Source organism: Plectropomus leopardus, chromosome 9 (assembly GCF_008729295.1).
Source record: "Plectropomus leopardus isolate mb chromosome 9, YSFRI_Pleo_2.0, whole genome shotgun sequence".
Classification (NCBI taxonomy): Eukaryota; Metazoa; Chordata; class Actinopteri; order Perciformes; family Serranidae; genus Plectropomus; species Plectropomus leopardus.
Window position 1 is genome coordinate 18070834 of NC_056471.1, and position 24746 is coordinate 18095579.

The 24746-nt window shown below is 37.7% G+C and overlaps 4 protein-coding genes across 5 annotated transcripts in view; 2 read left to right on the forward strand and 2 right to left on the reverse strand.

The window, feature by feature from the left end:
• The window catches only part of tmx2a (thioredoxin-related transmembrane protein 2a), a 35442-nt gene extending 29055 nt beyond the window's left edge, over positions 1-6387 (reverse strand). The window contains exons 1-5 of the mRNA XM_042492865.1: positions 6150-6387; positions 5934-5994; positions 4017-4130; positions 2935-3011; positions 2428-2534 (exon numbers count right to left, since the gene is read on the reverse strand). Coding sequence (XP_042348799.1) covers positions 2428-2534; positions 2935-3011; positions 4017-4130; positions 5934-5994; positions 6150-6338 — 548 coding nt within the window. The 5' untranslated portion in view covers positions 6339-6387. The remainder of the gene's footprint in view (positions 1-2427; positions 2535-2934; positions 3012-4016; positions 4131-5933; positions 5995-6149) is intronic.
• Positions 6388-7920: 1533 nt separating this feature from the next.
• Positions 7921-11350, forward strand: si:dkey-6i22.5 (polyamine-modulated factor 1). The gene is made up of 5 exons (XM_042493920.1): positions 7921-8169; positions 9439-9544; positions 9705-9805; positions 9971-10166; positions 11219-11350. Exons 1-5 carry the CDS (start codon positions 7943-7945, stop codon positions 11282-11284), a joined length of 696 nt encoding a protein of 231 aa, XP_042349854.1. The 5' UTR covers positions 7921-7942; the 3' UTR covers positions 11285-11350.
• Positions 11351-12037: 687 nt separating this feature from the next.
• Positions 12038-16755, forward strand: med19a (mediator complex subunit 19a). 2 transcript variants are annotated; one of them, XM_042493919.1, is made up of 7 exons: positions 12038-12091; positions 12215-12394; positions 12809-12931; positions 13948-14081; positions 14200-14296; positions 14381-14475; positions 16296-16755. In XM_042493919.1, exons 2-7 carry the CDS (start codon positions 12295-12297, stop codon positions 16359-16361), a joined length of 615 nt encoding a protein of 204 aa, XP_042349853.1. In that variant the 5' UTR covers positions 12038-12091; positions 12215-12294; the 3' UTR covers positions 16362-16755. The 2 variants fall into 2 exon arrangements, with proteins under 2 accessions (XP_042349853.1, XP_042349852.1); XM_042493918.1 differs by having other exon boundaries at positions 12040-12394.
• Positions 16756-17272: 517 nt separating this feature from the next.
• Positions 17273-24746, reverse strand: part of slc43a1a (solute carrier family 43 member 1a) — a 29946-nt gene continuing 22472 nt past the window's right edge. Inside the window, exons 9-15 of the mRNA XM_042493225.1 lie at positions 23975-24121; positions 23830-23865; positions 23583-23718; positions 22784-22913; positions 22575-22648; positions 21240-21363; positions 17273-19881 (exon numbers count right to left, since the gene is read on the reverse strand). Of these exons, the coding sequence (XP_042349159.1) occupies positions 19684-19881; positions 21240-21363; positions 22575-22648; positions 22784-22913; positions 23583-23718; positions 23830-23865; positions 23975-24121 (845 nt within the window). The 3' untranslated portion in view covers positions 17273-19683. The remainder of the gene's footprint in view (positions 19882-21239; positions 21364-22574; positions 22649-22783; positions 22914-23582; positions 23719-23829; positions 23866-23974; positions 24122-24746) is intronic.

The window sequence follows — 24746 nt, forward strand, 5'->3', positions numbered from 1 at the left end:
CTTGCATGTTCGGTCATTTTTTTTCCACATGCAAAATTATGGTCTTTTTTTTCGGTCATTTTTCTACATGCCAAATTATGGCATTTTTGCAACTTTCTATGCTGTGGTGTGTTTCGGAACGCTATTTTATGTGGTTTAATGTGGTTTTCAGCTGTTATTGGGACATGTCATATTTTGACATTTTTGCCATACTATAGCCTTGCATTTTCAGTCATTTTTTTCCACATGCAAAATTATGGTTGTTGTGACCCTCTTTGCAACTTTCTATGCTATGGCGTGTCTTGGAAGGCTATTTTTTGTAGTTTAGTATGGGTTTCAGCAGTTTTTGGGACATGTCATAATTTGCCATACTATAGTCTTGCATGTTCGGTCATTTTTTTTCCACATGCAAAATTATGGTCTTTTTTTTCGGTCATTTTTCTACATGCCAAATTATGGCATTTTTGCAACTTTCTATGCTGTGGTGTGTTTCGGAACGCTATTTTATGTGGTTTAATGTGGTTTTCAGCTGTTATTGGGACATGTCATATTTTGACATTTTTGCCATACTATAGCCTTGCATTTTCAGTCATTTTTTTCCACATGCAAAATTATGGTTGTTGTGACCCTCTTTGCAACTTTCTATGCTATGGCGTGTCTTGGAAGGCTATTTTTTGTGGTTTAATATGGGTTTCAGCAGTTTTTGGAACATGTCATAATTTGTCATTTTTGCCATACTATAGCCTTGCATGTTCGGTTATTTTTTTTCCACATGCAAAATTATGGTCTTTTTTTCGGTCATTTTTCTACATGCCAAATTATGGCATTTTTGCAACTTTCTATGCTGTGGCGTGTTCCGGAACGCTATTTTATGTGGTTTAATGTGGTTTTCAGCTGTTATTGGGACATGTCATATTTTAACGCTTTATTAACATTGTATGCTCTATGGCCTCTCTCTGCACAATATTTTATGCTGTTTTAAATGGTTTTAAACTGATTTTGGGACATGATACATTTTTAAAATTTTGGCAACACTACAGTATGGTTTTTCTGTTGATTTTTCAAAATGCTATAATACGGTGTTTTTGGCCGTTTTTGTAATATTTCATGCTATGGCGTGTCTCGGCACAATATGTTATGCTGTTTTAAGTGAATTTAAACGGTTTTTGGGACATGTCATATATTGACATTTTTGGCAGTATTTTAGTATATTTTTGCAACATTCTATACTATGGCCTGTCTTGGTACACTATTTTATGCTCTTTTTAACTGTTTTTGTGAGGTCATATTTTTACATTTTTGGCAATACTATAATTTGGCCTTTTTGGCTGGATTTTCTACATGCTATTATACTGCGTTTTGGCTATTTTTGCAACATTCTATGCTGTGGCTTCTCATGATATATTATGATATGCTCTTTTAAACTATTTTTGGGACATGTCATATTTTGACATTTTTGGCAATACGATAGTATGGCATTGTCTTCCCTTTTTTTGACATGCTATAATATGGTGTTTTGGGTTGTTTTTGCAAAATTCTATGCTATGGCATGCCTTGGCACGCTATTTCATGCTGTTTTAAACTGTTTTTTGGACATGTCATATTTTAACATTTTTGGCAATAGTATAGAATTGCATTTTCTGCAGTTTTCTCGACATGCTGTATTATAGTGTTTTTGGCGGTTTTGCAAAATTCTATGCTATGGCCTGTCTCAGCAATGAAAATTGAATGAACTGAATGAATAATGAAAAAAAAAGTAATGGTAAATCATGATATAAAAAATGTCATCAAAAAGTCATAGTATGGTATGTCACGAAAATGTCATGAAGAAAGTCATGGCATAGCATGAGATAAAGATGTCATCAAAAAAGCAATAGAAAATGCCATGTAAAAGTCATAGTATGGTATATCCTGAAAATTTTGTGGAAAAACAAGGTCCCAAAACAATCCCATGTAAAAAAAAAAAAAAAAAAAGGTCATAGCATAGTATGTGAAAAGAAATATCAAAAAAATGTTTATGTCATGAAATAAAATCATAGCATTCTATGTGATAAAAATGTCAAAAAATAGTTATAGTTTGTCATGAAAAAAGTAGTTATGGTATATTACTGGATAAAATTGTCATGAAAAAAGTCATAGTGTAGTATGTGATAAAAATGCCATGAAAAATTCATTCATGTGAATAAAACATATTATAGCATGTGATAAAAATTTCATGAAAAAAGTCATAGTATGATATTACAAAAATATATTTTAAAAAAGTCACAGTATGTGATAAAAGTGTCACAAAAGGTTGTATTATAGTATAGTAGTCCGACCACCACAGTACATTTGTGTAAACCATTAGTGACTAATTAACTTGTCCAAAGGCCAGAGAAAAGCCATAATGAGACAGTGCAGGCATCCGTATCTTAAATGCTCGAGTGCCTGTATTTACTTATCGCTTACTTGAGTGAAAGGTCAGCAAAGACGGGAGCAAAGGACTGGCAGTCAGAGGACCAATTGGCGTAGAATTCAACGATCCAGGTAACACGACTGTCACTCTGCAACTCCTCCTAATGAGTCAAAACACAGAATCAGTTCATATAGGTGTAGATCTGTCGTTTACACATATTCACCCCCAGGACTGTGTCATTACACCTGAAGATGTTTTATATTTTACTATTTCAATTTAAAATGTCTGACATTCAGTTTATATAATGTAATATGAATTGCAATATTGCTACTACAAATGGGCCTCCAATGTTTGATGGATGCTGTCTAAAAGCCAACCCTTCTTATTACCTATATTCTTGATAATAGAAATCTTTTATATCCTTATTACAATTCTCATCAGTTTTGTTGTTTCAAAACATTTGCTGAACATATTAGAGGCCTGAGGTACCGCTGTACATTCAAATGGTCGCCTCACATAATTAAGGAATTCAAACACATAGTTTGTAGCTTAACACTTACATCTATGGTCGTGTCACTGAAGTACTTGATGTACTCGGGGCCCATGTAGAGAGGTGGCTTACAGGTCATGACAAATGCTGGAGAAAAGGCAAAAACAAACACTGATAAGTTTGTATCACATATAGGAATCTTAGAAGTATTAACTTTTCATAATACATTCGTAAATACACCCCTGAAGGGTGGTATTTTCCAACTTGGACCCCATTTTCTAAGGTTGTGTCAAAGTGACTAATGGGGATGACAGTTTTCTTAAATTGGTCCAGTATTGAATGAGAATGCACACCAGACTCTACTTAAATAGACAGTAATTTTATTACCCAAAACACACTTCATTTGACAGCGAAAAAATAAAATCAAACTCATAATGATGGTCTTAGTTTGTCTTTTCACTGGTTCAACAATCACCAACTCTTGTTTGAAATAAACCCTTAATTCACGGAATTGGATCTGAAAATATGCTGGCTCTATACAAGCTAAAATGACTGTTTATCGCTTTTTGGGAAGTGATATTACCATTGAATGGATACTTAGCAGTGTTGAAGATGGACAAGGAAAGACCTAAAATATGACAGTATGTGAATTTATTGTGAACATCCTCTCTGTATGATGTTTTATGTGTTTCTTCTATGTCAAATAAAACAATTTTAACTAAATTAAACATAAAGGTGCTTTGTAAATAAAGTCCTTCTTTTTTTTCTTTTAATCAGTATCATCATCATCATCATCATCATCAGGGTCCCTACAGCACAAGGCAGGTAGAATTTTGGGGAGACTTTCTAAGACTTTTTAATGCCATTTGGATTAAAATTTAAGACCATTTTTACAGTAGCCAATACTGATGGCATAAAATGAACATGGACTAAATCCAATTACCTAAGATTAGGGTGAATTTTACTTCATTTTTCAAATGAAGTAAAATTTATTGTAATATAAATTAGGACTCTTTGGTGATATTAATGCAAGAGACATTCTGTAAAAGGGTTTTTATTTATTTTTTGTTACCCAATATCAAGTTACCCTTTAAATATACCTTTTGTTGTGAGTGGAGGAAGATTTGTAACAATGTTTATATGTCCACTGACCGACACACAATGCGAGGTAAAGGATGCCGAGCCGAATGTCCAGCCTGAAGAAGAGGATGACGTTGGCCACTTTACTGAACAAGAACAAGTTCCCTATGTGCTGCTCCAGTGTGACTGAGAAACAGAGAGAGGAGAGGTGAGGAGGAACAGTAAATGCAGTACAGGAAAAACCTTGATGCTGTTGAGACAAGGTCAAAGGAAGGCAGGACGGTAATGTTTACACAACAAAGCAAAGTTTTCAGTAAAGCACTTCCTGGATGTGGCCTGCTGCAGGGCTTCTCATCTGGTTTCAGGTGTTAAAACTGTTACTCATTAAGTCGCAAATACCTGTTTAGTTGAAGTTTAACAGTTATAGGACACAAACATCTTGTCCTATAACAAGATGTCATCTTAGATGTGATGTTAAACATAGTCACATAACTGTCTGCAGTTCAGGTTGAATATGAGGTTTAAATTAGGGACTGTATTTTATTTATCAGAGTAGGGAGTTGGCTGGGGTGTGGCTTTGTTTTTGTTTTATATATTGACCCTGCCTGGAGCTCCAAATACTTTTCCTTGAGTGACTGCAGCAAAATGCATGAACCTCAATCCACCATAAATAACCACATTTCACACTGTACTGAGAAAGTCGAACTATTGTGTTAGTCCGACTAAAACTGGACTTTTAAAATGCACGTAAACACGTTAGTCAGACTGAAATCATACTAAATCAAATTTCTCAAAGTGGGGACTAACACACCTAGATACTGCAGTTGGGAATGGAGATACTCTTTCATGTGTATCCCCCAGCTGGACTTGAACTGGCCTAAGCTTTCTGCTCGCGTTTCACAGTCTGCACACCACGCTTTGACTCGGAAGTTGAACTGACAAAATTCACAGAAGCAAGCCGAGAAAAACGCAGACAAAGAAGGATAAAAGACAGCAAAACAGGACGAAGGTAAAAAGTAAAACGTAGACTACTAACAAAATGTACAGCGATGAAATTTTATCCATGTTTTCAACATTTGATAAAAAAAATTGATTTTCCCTGGTGCTGTATACTGGGACAAGGACAGTAGTCCAGTTAAATGGACTAATCGAGTGATAATTGAAGCTCAACCTGACTGTGCATGTAAACACACACTGACTATGATAAATGGTAAAAACATGCCTTTCAAACCCACTGGTAGGTTTTTAGGTTCTGAGGGTTTTTAAAATAAATACAAACATTTAAAGTTGAAAACCATATCAAAAACACAACTCACTCCCCAGTGCCTCCTCCAACACCCCCTCTCGTAAATGACCAACAGTCCCTAAGGAGACAGATTTCTCATAATCGTCTACTGTATATTAAGGATCGACCAATATTGGTTTTTCAGGGCTAATACCGATACTGATTATTAGTAGCTAATGAGACCAATAACCGATATTTGCAACCAATATGCATTTACAATCAAAATGAAAATCTTTGTCAATATTTAGAATTTGGAATATAACAAAATCCAACACAAAACTTTGTTTAAATGCCTTCAGCAAATGTTTATTAAAAAGTGAAATGTTCAACTCCATATACCGCATGTTGCATAAACAGCAAGTCAAGTGAAAATTTAAATGAATAAATAAAAATTGCTCCTATGCTGACACTTTTTTAATGTATTTATTTTCATCAGCGATCATTACAATAAAACATCAACACAGATAATTTGCAAAATGACAAATACTGGCCCCCATAATCGGCCAGGCTGATAATCTGTCGACCCCTATTCTAGAAATACTGGTGCTTCCCTGCTTCCAAATGAAGCCTCACCTGCTAAGTGCATATAAACAATTTCTGTTTACACTGTTTACAGTATAAACATGCACTTGCAATAGTATGACATCAGTTGGTTTACACATATACAAATGTAAATGTGTGTGTGTGTGTGTGTGGTTACTTACTTGCTCTCCTGTTCTTCATCATCACTATTGCACTGAGAAACATGAGAATCTCCACCTCTCTCTATAAAAAACAACAACAACAAATAACAAAACATGACACAGCTTTGTGTTAAGTGATTAAATTGGCTGACTTGTCTGACAGCAGCTATCTCGGCTCAGCCATATTTAGCAACAGGCAGCAGCACCGCAGAGCAACACTATCCCCAGTTTGCTCACCCAGTCAAAGTCGCAGGAGTTTCCGTCCTCGCGCTGGGTCGCCAGGTACTCGCACAGACCGGGAGCCTTTCGGACCACCAGGAAGGCGACAGTCATGAGGAACGAGGTGATATAATACGGTTTCAGCAGCCATTTGTAGATTTGTGGTAGGTGGTACAAGAAAGTAAAAAGTCCTGTGATGAGACCCATGTTGGCAGAGATGACAGCCAACCTCGAGGGGTTTGAAGGGGAATGACAGCTGGACTGATTGGACGAGGCGGCTGGTTCGAACTGCGCATGCGCCAAACAAAAAGCGCTGCGTTCCAAAAGTTGTTTAACACGCCCTCCTTCACTTCCCATCGGCACTTGCCATCGAGGGAATCCCGACTTCACTATGATACAGCCATGGTCTTTTTTTTTTTATAAATGAAACCAAACAGTATATAAAAACAATCAAAAACTCAACCAACAGGAAAGCTGTCAAGACCCTGAACCTGTGTACCCTTTTTAATGTGGTTTTGTAAAGAAACTTATTTATAAAAAAAAAAAAAAAATGGAATACCATGTATGTAACCCCCTGACAAAACCCCCTTCTTGTTTTTATGTTGTATTGTTATGTTCTGTCAAACGTTTAATAAAGTTATTGAAACAAAAAACAAAAAAACGACAAGACCAAATATATATATACTTTATTGATCTCAAAACTGAGAAATTGGGATGTAGCAGCACCATACAGTAAGAACAGAGAATAAGGAGCACACATTATTAATAGAATATAAAGGAATACGCTTAAAAAAACCTAAAAAAAAAAAAAACAACTAAGAGACTGTACATATCTACATATATACATGTGTAAAGTGCGGAACAGTATCTGAATAAATATAAATAAAAATAAAGTCAGCAGTGTAGAATGACATGGAGCTAAGACCGGAGTTTAAAGCGCAGACAGAGGTGAGTTACATCCGTGGCATGGATGTATTATCTTAATGGCCACTCCAATAGTTTGAAAAAGGGAAGTGAACTTGATGAGATCGATGGTCACTTCAGATGTCTGTATCACACTCAATGTATTCCAGCTATGCACGTGATGCAAAAAATACATCCATGGTTAGGGTGCAGAAATGGGTAAAACTCCAGTTGCACTACAGAGGAAGGAGAGGATGAATACATTTTTAAATAAATTAAAAACAAGGTAGGTACATTCACCATCTGATGCTTTTAATTTTCACTTCTAATATATCTCATAGGTCTGTGTAGGTCGACTTACATATATAAAAATCCACTCGTCTATTAGCAGATAGTTGCTTATTGAAAACTGTCGTATAATTAATTGCTGTGAGGCTTATATTAATGTATATTTGCTCTGTTCATCTTGTGTGATTTCTGTATTTCCAACATTATCTATAAATGCTGTTTTTAAAAGATACCGTAAACCCATAAAAAACAATAGTTATGATTATCATGATATAGATCACACTCAAAAATTATAAAATAGAAAACAGATGCAGCTGATCACTGATTTACTATCTGTGTTTTGCCTTCAGCTAAAAGACAGGAGTCTGCAGTTGTTAAATATATATAATCATGTATATATGTGATTATGATGATTAAGCCCCCTGTCAGCTTTCCCTCAACTTTCCAAGTGGCCTTTGTGCGACGTCAGCTCTTACGTAATACCGCAAGGGCTGAAGGGAAGTAAGGGAGGGCAAGTGGAACAACTTTTGGAACGCAGCCCCGATGGAATGATTTTTGGGTGCAGCGGCTCGCCGTACATTTGGCGGGTACTGCAAAACGTAAACAGAGGCGGCTGAAACATGGAGGAGAGCAAAGTAACTACACAAAAAGAGACTGCAGATAACATTTGCGTCAAAGATTCAACAGAAAACCAGATCAATGAAGCAACAGGAGACGTTTCTTCAGAGGTGTCAAAGCCTGGATCCGTTTGTAAGCCGCCCGAGGAGACGGAAGCTCGGTATAACAGGATGAAGTTGTTTGACAAAGTGATGCAGAAGAGCCTGGAAAAGTTCATCGAAAATGCAAGGTAACATAGCATTTGTGATTATTAAGTGCGCATGTGCCTATATGTTTATGTATGTGCATGAGTATTTATACATATGTATACATGGATGGATGTGTACGTATGTGTGTATGTATATGTATACATATCTGTCTGTATGTGCATGTGTATATATATATCTGGATGTTTATGTATTATATTTTAATAGCATTTTCTGCGTGTTGTTTTACTTTCTTTTCTTATACTCTGCGGTTTTGTTTGAAAGCACTTTATAACTCAGGTTTTGGAAAGCGCTACAGAAATAAAGTTTATTATTAATATAATAAATTAAGAAATCAGATCCGAAACGACAGTGAGAGCCATGTATACAGCAGTCCCAGTCTGTGCGTTATAACTCGACACTGTAGAGTACAATGTAGTATTTTTTGGGCTTTATTCGGACAGGACAGCTTAATGGTGAAAGTGGGAGAAAGAGAGGGGGGATGTCATGCAGCAAGGGGCCGAGGCCGGAATCGGACCCGCGGCAGCTGCTGCGAGGACGTAGTCTCTGTACATGGGGCGCCCGCTCTTCAAACTCAGCTGCTGGGACATATTTTGATACAGGGCTATATATAAAACATTCAAAGCTAAAGCCTTGGCCCCCTAACAATGCCACTGTGCCAAAGGCAGACCATACTGAAAAGACTTGCCTATTTTAATTTAAAAAAATGTTTAATGTTAACATGAATTACCAATAAGATTTGGGGCTGTATTTTTGGGAGATAACAACATAAAGATAAGTGTATTTTTTCATAACTCTTTAATAACAAAAAGGTTGATTCGGACTGAAATGAAGGATTATTTTCATATTTTTAAGATGCTTTGTTTTCTTTCTTTCTCTCCCTTTTTTTTGAATAAAATTGTCCAGAAAGTTTCCAGAGTCCAAAGGGACACAGTCTCATATTGCATCTTTTGTCTAAGTAACAGTCAAACACCTAAATATATATATTCGATTTAGATAATAAAACAAAGGAAAGCATGAAATCCTCATATTTGAGAGGCTGTGGAGCTATCTGGCATTTTTTCTTGGTAAATTATTTTACAAGTATTCAGTTATCACATCTGTAGGCAGCTGTGGCAAGGTAGCTTTATTCATATAGCACATTTCATACAAAGGGCAATTCAAAGTGCTTTACAGAGTAATAAAATATAAAAACAATCAATTATTTTTTCTGCCGACCAGCTTACAGATCAATCAACTAATCATTTCAATACTCTCATTTTACTTTTGAGTGACACTACTTTACCTCACAGTTTTAACAGATTTGCCAGCACTTATGGTCCGCTGTACAAGAAGAATCCTGAGAGGATGGTGAGCATTCACAAGCAGTTCATTGAGGAGTTGCAGCGGACAATACAGGTGTGCAGCACAGAATATTAATACCACGTATAAAAACAAACAACAAAAGGAAAAACTACTTCCCTGTTGCTTGAATGATATATGTGAATGCAGTATGCACTTGTCTACCTCTTTGTATTTTTACCTGTTTGCATGAATGCTTGTGTCTTTGTATGTAAAGGAGGACATCAGCAGATTGATTGAAGAAGGACGCTTAGAGTACAAACTGAATGAGCTGGACAAACTGGAGAGTGCTGCCAAGAACATTGCAGACCCTGCATGGTCAGTTAACAGGTTAAGATGTACGGTCTTACTGTAGGACCTGTAATAAAGGTGCACTGCAGTTCTTTATTGCACTGTTTATCACCACTGTAATATTTTATTTGATTAATGATGATTAAAATATTTTTAAAAAATCATCTTTTACCCTCTCACTTGTTCCTTCAGGCGGCCGAGTGGGGTTCCCGAGCAGGACATTTGCAGTTTTTTGATGCCATACTATCAAAAGCAGGAGGCCTACATGCGACTGGAGCTGAAAAAGATCCGAGCAGAGAACGCTGCTCTGGCACAGACGGTTCAGGCTGGCAGAGAGAGTGTTGCTCAGACTGAACATCAAATTTCTACCACTGTTGGTGAATGGAAGGTGAGAGAGAAACAATCAGCAAAAGTCACGTTAGGGCTGCACAGGATAACATTCACACAAAAAAAAATCATATTCAAGATTATAATTTTTAAATTCACAAAGTGGATATATGTGTAAGTAATGCTTGAGTCTTCACTCTAAAATGTATTTGTGACTTCAGAAGTCTCGTGAATTATCTAATAGCTATATATGACTGAACTGTTTTAATCAAAATCTGCATTTTACTTCCCAGGTAAGTTTTGGTAGTTTTAAAGGTCCAGTGTGGAGCTTTTAGGGGCATATATTTGCAGAAAAGAAATGTAATATATATTTTTTTCTTTGGTGTAAAATCACCTGAAAAATAAGAAGTGTTTTCGTAGAATCAGCTGTTTATGTCCACATAGGCAGCGGGTCCTCGTTTATGGAGATCGCCGTGTTTTTACAGTAATACAGAACAGACAAACCGAACACTGGCTCAGCCGCAGTTAGAAGCCTATCTGCAACAACAAGCGTCAGAAAAACCCAACTTTACAGTGAGAAATCGCTTTATTCAGTGTTTTTAACAGTTTTGATTACCAGTTCAGTTTGTTTTGAATGAAGGAGACTCCTGAACATATTTTGGGTCCCAGTAACAACACTCTTGAGGTGAGCCCACTACAGTATGCTTTATTCAGTGTTTTTACTGGTTTAAATCACCTGGTTGTTTCAGAAAGAAAAAGACCTGTGTTGATAATCTGACTCCTGGTCAAAAACAGGATGAACGATGAAGTCTGAAGGAAGTCTAACCTGGTGAAGTTTCAGCTGGTTGCAAGGACGCCAATAAAAACAACTAAATCTAGCACACCCAACCTTTAATATATTGTAAATGGGTGTGATGTTTCTTTCTTTAAGAAACAGAATACAGGAGAAAAAAAACAGTGTTGGTTTTGCACAGACTGAAGAAGGCAACCGTCTGACAGCTGTTGCTGATGGACAACATATACCTATGCATTTTGACATTACTGGAAATACAAAATAGACGTTTGCCTTGAGTGTTAACAGCTTTGTGTGGTTTTTCTCTCTCTCTCTTTCAGGCATCTGTCACAGAGTTTGAAAGGTTGGCATCTTCTCTCTGCCCTGCTGATGTCTTTGATGTGTGACCTTCAAAACACCTCTGAGTATATCCACTAATTTAACTGTACATATATCAATTTTGTGCCTGTTTTTCTCAAAATAAATTTGAAATCTTGGAAATACAAAGTTGTTTTGTGACCTCAGTGATTATATAGTCCCACGAACCAGACTGAAAACCAAGGGCAACTGTGCGTTGTGGGCTCTCGGCCCGCACCCTTAGGAACAGCCTTCCCGACAGTGTGAGATCAGCAGACTCCACTGAAGCTTTTAAGAGCCTCCTAACGACTCACTTTCACAAGAAAGCCTTCCTTGATATTATTATTTGATCATGTTGCATTTTAAGTCACTATGATTTCATTTAACAGCGGTCCTTTTTAGTTTCGCCATTGGACTATTTTAAACACTTCGATATACTTTTGCACTTTTAAATTCAAGAATTTGGTCTATTATTGGCATTCAACCTGTTCTATATAAGATAATCTCCTTTATAAGCATCTTGTCTGCTTATACACGTTTTTTTTTTTTTATACTCTTAAATTTTATCTGCTTTTATGAGCTTAATTCTCTTATCCTCATTTTATTAACTTATTTATTAAATTGTATTTTTGAACTTGCACCCTCACATGTTCTTGTACGCAGTGCTATTTTTATTAGTTGTGCTTTGACACGTTATGTTCTTTATTATTATGATTATTATTTATTTCCGTGTGGGCCAGTACACCAATCATTATGGTAATGTTCGTGTGTATGCCTGGTATTACGGTACGTGGGCCATGAAGATCATGCCACAAAGAAGTGAAGAGTCGAGTAGTTGACAGTCGGATGGATTCGTGGTAAACATCCTCTCAAATAATAGGCCATACACTTCAAGAAACCGGCTTTTTCTTTCCATATAAATGTATTGTTCGCGATAGATATGACAGAAATGTTTTCAACTCTGTTTGGGCAAAATGAAGCTCAGGTACCTCCCGGCTCGTCGTCTCTGGGTTTCGGACCGGGAAAACCTCCGCCGCCTCTGCCGCAAAATCAAGTCTCCATGGCGGGCCAGATGCCACCGCAGCTCGGGGATGAGGGGCCTGCTCTGCGGAAGCCCGGAGCCATGAATGAACCGTTCTACTTACTGCGGGAGCTTCCTGGTACTGTCGCACTATAGTAATTGTTGTATGCTTTGTCTGTTATTGTTCTGTTAATATCAATAAAGAGTTTAGCTACTACGATTTACGGTTGCTAAGCAGTTTGTAAACAATGCTAACTAACGTTAGCAAACAAGATAAGTGTTAACGAAGGTATTGAGTAAGCTGATGGCCAGAATTTACCCACTTGTTTTTAATATGAAAGTTTTGTGTTATCTTGAGTGTGACCGCGAGTTTACTGTGTTTTCACTGCATTGTTGTGTTTTTAAGTTAAACGTTTTGATACCTAACATTAGCTCCGGTTGTACCTGGTGATATTATGCTAATAGTTAACATGTAAGACATATAAGTTCGTTACAGTATGAGCTGGATTTTTGTGTTTGCCTGTATTACACTGATTTGTAATTTTGTGTTTAGTGGGAAACGAGCTAACGGGCAACACCAACCTCATCACGCACTACAACCTGGAGCACGCCTACAACAAATTTTGTGGAAAGAAGGTGAAGGAGAAGCTCAGCAACTTTCTACCAGAGTTACCAGGTGGGTTACCAGTGAAACCAAGTCATAATTGTACAAGTCACAAGTACGTCTCAAGTCTAGTTCCAAATCAAGAAAGGGGAGCCCTGAGTCAAGTCCCTGGTTAAGTCTGTCAAGTCCCACATCCAAAGTTTTGAGTTTTGAGTCTTAAATAAGTCATGATGAGCTATTCACCAAATGTAAAGCAGGTACAACTGGGTAATAATATCTATTAAATTAACAAAAGTTCTGAACTCTTTAAAAAATGTACTTAAATCAGAGAGGAAGTATTGCTGGCGTTGTACTTTAATGGCATATAGCACAATTAATAAACACCAAAACAATTAATTTAGTATGTTTCTGAACTGTCTGGGTATATTTAACTCATCTCAATGTCTCTGACTTTATTTTCCCAAATTAAAAGTTTTTAATGTTTTGTTAAGTCAACCCTGAAGTCATGAGCTTTCTGTCCTGAATCTGTATTGAGTCCAAGTTAGGAGAGTCCACACCTCTGGTTATCCTAAGGAACAAACATGGTTTGACAGTACGGTATTATTAATAATGGAGGCTGCATATAGCTCTTCAGAAGTAAATAATGTAGTAAAGATAAGGATAGGGAAAACACCTTAACTAATGTTGCTTATCCCAAAAGTGACACCACTGTATGTCCTGTAGATATTTAAGCAGATTTAACAAACACGTGTAAGACTGGTCTGTGCATCCATCATTGTAGTTCTGACTTGTAAACTACCCACAATAGCAAAATATAGTGATGAAAATAATATCAGCTTTAAGAAACCTCTAACATACCATTATTTTTGATTTTACCATCAAAATGCCTCCTCATCATTTTTTATAATTATCATTTATTTAATGGTGAACACAGCTGAACACTTTACATTTCTGCTTTTTTTTACATTTCTGTATTTACAGTTCACAGTGTTCAGTGCTCAGCACCTTCATCTTTAATTGTTTCTATATTTTGATATCATTCAGTTTTTCCCCTCATTACAATATGTCTTTCCTCTTCTGTGCTACAGGTATGATCGACTGTCCAGGCACTCAGGACGGCAGCTCGTTGCGCTCTCTGATTGATAAGCCTCCAGTGTGTGGGAACTCCTTCAGCCCACTGACAGGCGCTCTGCTCACAGGCTTCAGACTACACACAGGACCGGTACTAACTGAATATATGAATGTATTACCACTAATTATGGCCTGCAGGTATCCCATCATTTCTCAATTACATGGTTCAAGTCAGTGCTTACGAATGTTTTTGTGTTTGTTTTTCCCAGCTACCAGAACAGTACAGACTGATGCACATACAGCCTCCAAAGAAGAAGAGCAAACACAAGCACAAACACCATCGACCACAGGACCCGTTACCACAAGGTGTGACATAAACTGCACTGTAACTAACGGAAGGAAATGTAACATGTTTTCAGGCCACTTACCTCCTTCTTTTTGACGTCCCAGAAACTCCATCAGACACTGATCCCAAGAAGAAGAAGAAGAAGCGGGACGACGATCCCGACCGCAAGAAAAAGAAGAAAGACAAGAAAAAGAAGAAGGTAAGAAAATCTATCAAGAACCCAGTTTTTCATGAAGTTGCCAGTTAGGTGACCCAATGTAGTTAGACTTGTCCTGACCATAACCACACCACATCCATTCCTTATCTTAATGATCTTAAAAATTCAATTTTACAATATACCAAGTTTTTCACCAAATACTATAAAATTCCCAGTTTTAAGATAATTAAAGTTAGAGCTGAGTTAATCCATTTTGGACCACTAGAAAGTGAAAGAGATTTAAAATTTGCTGGCAGACAACAGCCCTGACTTATTATTGCTGTATGAAATAACAGTCAAAGTCAACTTTATTGTAACTTTTGTCGTGTGTGTTAGACATACAGGAATCGAAAATATGTTTCTCTCCATACCCACAGTGCAAAGAGAAAATAAAGAATAAAAAACACATACATAGAATTAAATAAGTACCAAAGGCATAAGAAATAAGAATAAAGTTAATATGTACCAGAGTAAAAAAATAAGACATTGGGAAAAAAATGACACATGACATGTATATATATATATATGTGTGTGTGTATGTATATGCATATGCACGTATGTACAATATGGTGCAGGTTGGTGGGTGTAAAAGGCACAAGAATTGGATTGTAGTAGGTAATATATTATATAAAAGTATTGCAGCAGAAACAGAGTTTATAGTGCAGACACAACTTTGGGCACTTAATACTTTGACTTTGGGAAGCCACTCATGTGGGACTTCCAGGGCTTGGCTGCCCGTATCTGTATTCCCAGAGTGTGAGTGCTCGGCTGCAAGACTAAAGGTGTAGGGATGTAGGCCTACCTGCCGCCTTGCTGTCCTGGCATTGATCTGACGGCCGTCTCTGTCAGCTCTCCCTCTGTGCTCCAACACTTAGCATTGTCCTCCATTGACAGTTTATTTGTACGCTGGCAATAATGTAAAACAAAAACTTCCTTGGGAAAAGGAGAAACCTCCATCATCTGTCTTCATTTCTTCACTCAGGAACATCTTTCAACAACTCCTGTTCCACACCTGATCTGAATCTCCTCTTAATTACTCTCAATTATGCCCCTTTACAAAGCAACACAGGCTCTATGCCTTGGTAAGCCCAACCCACCTAGACTGACAGCCAATAGGGACAGTGTGCAGTGACACTTACCTATTCACAAACAATTTCTAAAACATCCAATGCCAATTTTTCCTGCATCTACCCAACAAATAAGAGTCTGTCTAAATCACAGGATCACCAATACACACATTGAATATAAGAATAATATTTCATGAAAATGCAGTAAGATTGTCTATGGTTAGCATCAACGTTTGAAGTTTTATTTATCATTGAAACCACTTTTGATTGCTGCACTTTGCAGAACTCATTAAATACTGTCCAGCCTCAAACAAAGTTAGCAACAGTTTCTCAGATGCAGGCGCAGCATTTTACATGGGTTTGCTTAGTTATTCCCCTGTTGACAGAGTGGACCTCCAGCACGTAGACCCCAAACAGTGATGCTACTTGTTCCTTGTCTTTATTTACAGTGACACATACACTAGATGAAGCATTTCAAAGACAGGCTATTTTTAACGTTAATGCACATTTAATATGTAATTTACTGTACTTAGATAAGGTAAGGCTATGTTCTTATTTTTAATGTTTATGCAACCAAAAAGTGCTGCTGATTTTTATTAGTAGTTTTCAATATAAAACTTCTTGACATTTTCAGCACGTTTTAAAAAACACAGATAACTGTGATATTTGGTCACTATTATCATGATATGAGATTTTCACATTGTTGACTCTAGTTGAATGAAAACCAGCGTTACTGATCTCTTTGTCCCCCCCCAGAACCGCCACAGTCCCGACCACCCCGGCCTTGCTGGATCACAACCCAACAGCAACAGCCTCAGATAGACAGGAGCCCACTGTGTGCATGCCTGTGTTTGAATGTGTGTGTGACTGTACATTTTGTAGGAGGATGTGTGTGTGTGTGTGTGTGTGTGTGTGTGTGTGTGTGTGTGTTTGTTTTACAAATAATTGTATTATTGGGAGTATGTTTACTGAGAGAGGGGATGAATCATGTAAAATGCTTGTATGATGTGTGTGAGCGTGAAAGAAGCAGCGACATAGTGGATGTGTGTGATGAGAGAAAGAAATGTTACAGAACAGTGTAAAAAGGCAGAGAGCCACTAAAGAGCTGTGTGGTGTTATGTATGACTGAGCAGGCACCGTATGTATGTCCCTCTTTGATTTTGTTGTGATATCTTTTGACCATAATGCCAAAATCAAATAAACTTTGGTTATTATCTTTGCTTGTGTCTCCTTTAAGACGTCTAGATTTGTACATTATATGATCAGCGGATAAAAGGACAGTTCATGATATCGGCTTGAGAGATGTATGCCTTTTTTCCAATATGATGGAACTAGATGGCACTCTGCTTGTGGAGCTCAAAGCACCAAAAAATTAAATTTCAATAGCAACCATGATGTGTTTACTCAAGATAATCTACAGATTTTTTCTGAATAGTTTCATGTCGGAACTCTTTTCCTTCCATCCAACTACGGGTATCACCTTGGAAAGGGAAGCGCGCGGCCTGGTGTTGGGGATTAATGTGTATTAAATTAAGCACAAAACATTTGTTAGATTGATTAATCAATCACTGGAATGAGAAAATAATATCAACTATGTTTATAATGATTATAGACAATTTTTGGGCAAAAGTGCAGAATATTTATATGGATTTTTGAATGGACACGAACTGATTCAGACTCTTTTTTGCTGTGTTTGGGTGGATGGCAGAACAAGAGACCTGTTAAACAATATGTTTAAATTCATCATTTATTTGTTTATCAAAAGTGAAGCTGGATATATTGATTGAAGGCAGGAGAGCAAGGTGTGCATTTAGTAAGACATGCCATCACTTCAAACCCACAGATAAAGACGGAAGATTAGATAAGCCACTGTTGACCAAAGTCTTAAAATACAAAGGATGTTTGTAGCAGAATCTGTCAGAGGTGTTGATTAAACTTCACACTAACAATTCAGGCAGCAGCAGTTGTAAATCCCACTTTAAAAGGCAAAAGCACAAAAGACTCAAGAGGCCCAACAACCCTTAATTCTAAGGGCCTTACAAGTCAATTTGCAGCAGAAGAAAGAGGTCAGGTAGTTGTTGCAGGAATTGCTGGTGCTTTTTTTTTTAGTAAATATTACCATATGCCACATTTGAAAATCTCACCAATGCTGCACTTGGCACTATTTTTTTTTTTTACTAAACCACATAAAGTACAGCCTCAAAAATAAGCTGAATCAACACCAGTGACAACCAACAATACAGTAAATTGGTATCAATTGCAGGACTATTGTGTTGTAAGGCGTTCCTGTTGTTTTGCTCCTGAGGAAAGTGCTGTCCTACCGACGAGCTCACAGTCGCTACACATGGCTTTGGTTTGCAGAGAAGGACGCTTGGCAGAGGCATTAATCTTACATGTATATCTATTTCAATAAAGCCGAGATGGCAGCAAAGGCACAGAGTTGAAACAAAATAAAAGAATCTCCTTCATGTCGAGGAAGCAAAGAATACATTTCATGTACGAAGGGAAACTAGAAAGCAGGAAAGAAATGCATTAGACAAGAAAGGAAAACTCTACCAAAGCTGTCTTGATACTGAAATGGATCAAGTGATGAAAAAATTAAAATTCTACAACTGATTCTTTAAATCTACATGATACTGTTGCTGTGTGCAGAACATAAATGTACGGGATAAACGTATTTTGTTGTCACTTCAGAAGAATGTACATTTTTCTGTTTTGATCTGCAGCTGGCTGAAATGGTGTCTTTTTGAATTTGACTTTAAGCATCAAAGCAGAAAAACAAACACTTAAAAAAAACACAGTCAGTCAGTTAACATACTGTACACACCCATATATAGTAAAGCGAGCAGAATATGTAATAAAATACAAGACACACCTCATCTCTATTTACAAAAACAATTAGGATGGAGGATTGTTTGCTCCAAAATCAATACATGACAAAAAAAGAAAAAAAGGGCAAAAGCAGAATACAAAGTAAATCATCTGAGCTTCATTTATAATTAGCAAACTACAAAATAACAGAAACAAATGCTTCCCTTTTTAATGCTACTGCAGCTAGAGTATAAAAAGACACTTAAATACATATTTTATACACACACTAGGTCATTTCTGTGCATAAAGCAGTACAAAGTGATTCATAATTTCGACACACACTGTGTGTCAGAATTTTAAAAGTCAGTCATGTCTTTCCTTGTGAATTTTCCATTATAAAAGTTTTTCCTACATATGTAAAAATCCAGAAATGCACAAGCTGACTCAGAAAAGATCATGACTGCACAAGGAGAAATTCTGCACTGATCAAATTTGTCATTTTGGGTATTTGGCAATTAAAGGATTAAAAGCTCCTAATCTGAAAACAAACAGACATAGGAGTCGGTTGCAGAGAGACAGTACAAAAAAGGAAACAGAGGAGGTAGATATGGTGTCTCTACAACCAGCCTATCTGTGCGTGGATGTGGGTGTTTGTGTGTATAACAGGGCTCTGAAAATACCCTACAAGCTTTTTTATATGTACCAGAAGTCTGGTATTCAGAAGCTTTAAATAATCTTTGATTGTATGCTTTCTGTTATAAATTTCTATTTATAGCTTTTGGCAGAAGGATTACAGTAGGAACAGCATAATATACTGAAACTTTTGAAACAACACTGAAGTAGAAAGTGCAACTTTCCTAATATCTTTAAGCTGTTCTTTGGTGTTAGCCAGGATTGTGATGATTATCAGAAGTCTTTGAAAACTATATAGCAGTATTTCAAGTACCGTGATATCCGCAGTCTGACACGCAGGCAGGATGTGCGCGTGTGTCTTTGCGTGTGCTTGTGAATGAAATCTATGGCTTTAAAAATCACACTAATTTGGCTCTTTGACACTAAACCAAAATAAATAAACAGCAACAAATGATGATGACACATCTTCTCCAAAATCATGAGAAACTTACAGTCTAACTCTGAGTCGTAACAAAACATGAGGGGTCCTATGTGTGGTTTGGGGGTTTGTGGTGAGCAAAATGTGCACCAGCAAAAGCGAGAACGCTGGAAACATCAAAAACAGATATATACGGATGTGTAGATTGCTGGTGCTCATTTTAAAGGCAAGTAAAAAAATAAATCCTACAATTTACCAATCCTCGACTCTGTAATGTCACTCTTAAGCCTCCACAGCGGCGAGGCCGTTGCTGTGAGGTTTGTAGCCGTTGGCCTCTGTGTCGTTCAGCGCCTGCATCTCCTGTCCGGCCGCCCGCTTGTCTCTGGCCTCGTTCTCCCTCAGCAGCTGTCTGCGGTGGTAGAACAGGTAACCCGGCAACAGGAAGCCAGCCAATGAGAAGATGAGCAGGCCGAGGTTGATCTGAGGGATGGTTGGATGACAGAGATGGAAAAGTTACTTTCACAGTTGTACAAATGGATACCAGAGTTTATTTTGTCACTTGCTGCTGCATGTGTTTATGGAGTTCAGGGTTTCAACACATTTCCCATTTTGAATTTCCAAACTTTTTCCAGACTTCTTGGAAGATCTTTCAAATCATATTTGACAACTGAGTAGAAATAGCTAGAATAAATTACTTGAATAAACTCTTCTTTTTTTTTTAAGTGTCTGTGCAGCCTTGTTTGTTCACTGTGTCCATTAAGACGATGATGAACGCAGCCATAAAGATAGTCTGTTTACTTTTTGGATTACTACATCACTGCATAACTCATAAATGCTCAGACAAGCTTAATATTTGTTTTTTGTGAGGCTATAAATGCAATTTCAAGATATTTTCTTTCAAACTTTTTTGGAACTTAAATATCTGGATTGAGTTTGGTTATGAAGCACTTGGGGCGAAGCTTTTTTGCAGGCAGGAGGAGAACAGCACTGTTTCAAGGAGGTTAAAAAGAGGAGCGTTCACAGCGCCATATTACATCATATCATTGGATGTACGACACATGCGCAGTAAAGTCTGGTCTGCACTCACCGAAAAGCTTTGTAGCTGGTGTGCTATCGTAGAAGATGGGGGTGTTTCATTTGTTTTACTGTGACATCTATTCCACAGTTGGCTTTGTGCCATTATATATTTTATACAAAAAATAAAAATATGGGTGGGAAGTACAATTCTGCAATTACTGACAGGTCCTTGATTAAAGACCATAAACAGATGCTTTTTATATGAAAACATTGTATTGTATGTTGGCAAAGCCCTAAAAGTTCCATCAGGCCGAGGGCACTCAAAAAGGCTAAAAGGAGCATCTGAGCAGACACCATCCCCTTATTTCTTGCACCGTCTGCTGTAACCTGCCAGCATCACAGCTCATGTTATGCTGCACATGCGTAATACCCCATAGCTCCCATGGGGTGAAAGACTGCGTCCAAACCTTCTTTGAATACCCTTAGTCTTTGTAGGAGTGTGCGTTCAGTCCATCACACGCAATATTTCTTGCGCTGTGCTCCATCAAGCTTTCTCTGTCCTGCACTCGTTCACACAGTAATAAACATTTTGGCTGCCTGCTCCAAACAAAATGCAAAACATTTTGCTTAAAGGCCTATGATGCATATATTTCTATAAATTCAGAATTTTAAGTTTTAGAAAACAGAATAAGAGCAAAAGTCTATAAACACAACTATGTTTCAAAACTTCCATACAGACCTGAAAAATTCCTGATTCAATTCCTATCTATTCTGTACTGCGTAGGAATCCTGGGAGTTAAGACATAAGTGTACGTCCTCACCCAGTAGGGGTCTCCTTTCAGCGGTCCGACCATGGCGATGAAGAGCGGCTGTTGCAGCAGAGCGATCACGGCGCTGATCATGGACTGGAGGCCTGTCAGGGTGCCAAAGTGGTTGGATGGGTATCTGTGGGAGACATACAGGATGTTACCAACAGTTTAAAAAGCAAAATGAAAAGACTCAGAGCCCCAGATTAGAGAGCAAAATTTTATAAAACATGTGAGCTGCTGCTGCTGCGGTACACACTGGATTGCAAACCATAATTATTGCCAGAGTCTGACAACACAGAAGAAGAACAAAGAAAAGTGGATCACATAACACCTATAGTGAACCCACCTCACTGGCTTCCAGTCAATTTTAGGATTGATTTTGAGATTTAATGGCTTGTTTTTAAGGTTTTAAACAGTCTGGTGCCACCTTATTTAGCAGAACTATTGTAGCCTTACTTCCCAGTTAGAGCAGTGAAATTGACCAATCAGATGCTCCTGGATGTTCACAGCAATAGACACAAAAACAGCGACGACCGAGCCTGTGTAGTGGCTGCCCGTAACTCTGGAAGAGCTTACCTATTCAGCTATAACAACTATACTGAAACCTTTACGTTGCTGCTAAAGAACCTCCTCTTCTCGTTGGTGTACGATCAGATGTCTCCGAGGCCTCCTGACCTAGTTTCGGTTTCAGTTGTCCAGGCATAGCTCGGTACAGATTCCCCTTAAGTTTGGGACCGGATTTAAGATGACTTGGGTTTAATATAGAAAAAGACAGTGACCATGTCTGGAGCTTGGTGTTTGCGTGTCCTCACATGCCACTCACACCGGAAGTCAGACAGCCTTTTTAGACTTTAAATTGAAAAGCTACCCTTGACTTCATCTTCTGTTGTGCTGCAATTTGCTGTCCTGAACTGGTCATGGATCTTGTTAAAAGAATATGTTGGATGGTTGCAGTGGTGTGGTTGTTACAGCATCCGCTGCTTGTGTCACTACATCTGGTTGCTTTTATCACACTGTAAAGTGCTGCTTTATATTTGGTGTTTATGTGGTGCTGGGAAACAACTCTAAATGGGCAAGGTTTCAAATATTACACTCTTATAAAGTAAAAAGTTTATGATCCTATTAATGAACTGGAAACACACTGTGTGTTACTCCGCATTTCTTTCATGCTAAAATTGTATATTCAAGCCTGACGCCACTAGTGATTTGCTTTGTGATTTGAAGTGTAAAACACTGTAAACAGTTTCACCCGTAAGAATATATTTTCCAATTTCCTCTCAGATGTGAGTGTGTTAAACAGAGCGTCAGATGATGTGGTTGATGATGCATTAGCAGAGCAGCACTCACACAGCAGCATAAAGGCCTCCGCAGCAGGAGTGGATGAAGCCTCGAACCATCGTGTGGAGGATGAAGGTCAAAATCTGACGAAGAGAAAAGAAGAAAAAATAAATGAGATCTCTACTTGTTTCTTTGTTTTCTGGTAGCCATTGTGTGTGTGTGTGTGTGTGTGTGTGTGTGTGTGCGTGTGTGTGTGTGTGTGTGTTCACGTGCGCTACCTGTAGAGGCAGACTGTCTATGAGGCAGCAGCAGCCGAAAGCGAGCAGCAGCAGGTTGGTGAGAATGAAGGCCCTCATGGCGTTGGTCACTTTCTGGACTTTGCGGTCTCTCTTGGGAACACTGGTCTTTCTGATGTCACACACACACACACACACACACACACACACAAACAAGGAGGTGTTTTAACAATAATGTATGCTGGACCACTCACATTATAGCCACATAAACATTTTTTTATCTAAAAAAACATCTTTTTTTTAATTGTTTGTAGCCGTTTCTAGTTACATGAAATAAATGCCACGAAAATTTTATCAATCTTGGTTTTTTATTTATGTATTTTTTAAATACTTTATTGTAATGTATTTTTCATCATCTTCCAGACAGCTGTTTACATCAGTCTATTTTTGGGGTGAATCTTATTCCGTTTCATCATTCAGAATCTTATCAGCGCCTTGTTGTTTGCAACTAATTGATAGCTTTTTTTGGTTATATTTTATTGTTAGCTAGTTTTGATGCTTTGCACCTTACTGTTATCTCAATGTTAGATTTAGGTTATATTTGCTATACGTTTGCTTTTTCTGTTGTTTTTTTAGTCCTTGTTATTTTAGTCTGTGTATGCACACTCTCTAATTTTGTGTTGCTGCTGAACAGTATTGTCCTTCAGGAAAAATAAAGTCCTATCTTATCTCATTGTGTGTATGATCTCTGATTATAGGGATTATTATTTCCATGTCAACAATTTGTTCTGTTGCCGTGAATTTAGATTTGGTGAATTTGGTTGTTTCTCACTGCACGTACTTTGTCTCTGTGGTTGAGGGGACGGTCTTCTCCTCTTCACATTCCTTCATCTTCCAGTCCATGATGTATCCAATCAGAGGACATGTGGCCAGGCAGAGCAGCTGCAGCGTGCCGAAGATGGACGAGTAGAAACTCACTGAAGGAGAACAGAAAAATCCCGATCAAATCAAGAAGAAAAGTGAAAATATATGCCTGACAAGTTACACAAAGTAAAACAAATTTAAAGCTGCATCATTACAGTACTCACCTTTCTCTTCTGCCTCAATTATCAGCTCATCAGATGCTGAAATATGAAAGCAAAGACCCACTCTGTCAGTAACTTTGAGATGTTCTGGATAACATACAATAACTGGCCTGTTTATAGGGATTGCAGTTGAGGGTTCGACACTCACGGTGCTCTTCTCCGTGGGTGACCATAAACTCCAGCATCTTGTTCATCGCCCCCATGAAGAAGATGATTCTCAGCTGGGACATCCCCATGGTAACCAGACTCCACAGGAAGATGGGAGAGAAAACAGAGCGGCGGAAGGGAGTAGAGCCTGAGAGAGGAGGAGACGGTTCGTTTTATCCAACGTAAGTGAATTGACTTATATGAGAGGAGCTCACGGCAGGTGATAAGGATTTCTTTCTTATCAGAGTTTAACCCTTTGAAACCTGAGCACATTGCTTTGATTCCTTTAAAGAAACATGGGGAGAGGGCAATAAGCAACTTATCAAGACATTAACCAAAATTGACAAGAAAATAACAAAAAAGTTTTTTTTAAATTACCTGAAAAGAAAGTAAAACAAGAAAATGACCTTAAGAAAAAGAAACTTTTAAAAAATATGTTTTTAGATACAGATTTTATTGCATTTCTGTGACATCATTTTAAATATGAAATGATTATATTTATAAATAATAGTTATCAAGACACTTTTCCCTATTTATTTTGGATAATTTTCTAATAATGACTCCATCGTTTATAAAACTAATTTGTAGGTAATTTTACCATTACATTTTACTAATTTCTTGCAATTTGTGATATTTTTCTTGTCAAGTTGGTCATTGCCTTTTCCCCAATGTTTTGACAGAAATTAAACCATTTTTTTAGGTTTCAAAGGATCAAAAAGCTTGTAAAAGGCATCTGAACACAGAACAGTACAAGAAAACCTGTTGATACAGGC

Excerpts from the sequence above, each read along its gene's own strand:
- si:dkey-6i22.5 (XM_042493920.1), top strand. The coding sequence starts at position 7,943 with ATGGAGGAGAGCAAAGTAACTACACAAAAAGAGACTGCAGATAACATT. Across the intron at positions 8,170-9,438 it reads AAGTTCATCGAAAATGCAAG|TTTTAACAGATTTGCCAGCA; the intron begins GTAACATAGCAT and ends TTTACCTCACAG. Across the intron at positions 9,545-9,704 it reads AGTTGCAGCGGACAATACAG|GAGGACATCAGCAGATTGAT; the intron begins GTGTGCAGCACA and ends TTGTATGTAAAG.
- med19a (XM_042493918.1), top strand. The coding sequence starts at position 12,175 with ATGACAGAAATGTTTTCAACTCTGTTTGGGCAAAATGAAGCTCAGGTA. Across the intron at positions 14,082-14,199 it reads TCAGACTACACACAGGACCG|CTACCAGAACAGTACAGACT; the intron begins GTACTAACTGAA and ends TGTTTTTCCCAG. Across the intron at positions 14,476-16,295 it reads AAGACAAGAAAAAGAAGAAG|AACCGCCACAGTCCCGACCA; the intron begins GTAAGAAAATCT and ends GTCCCCCCCCAG.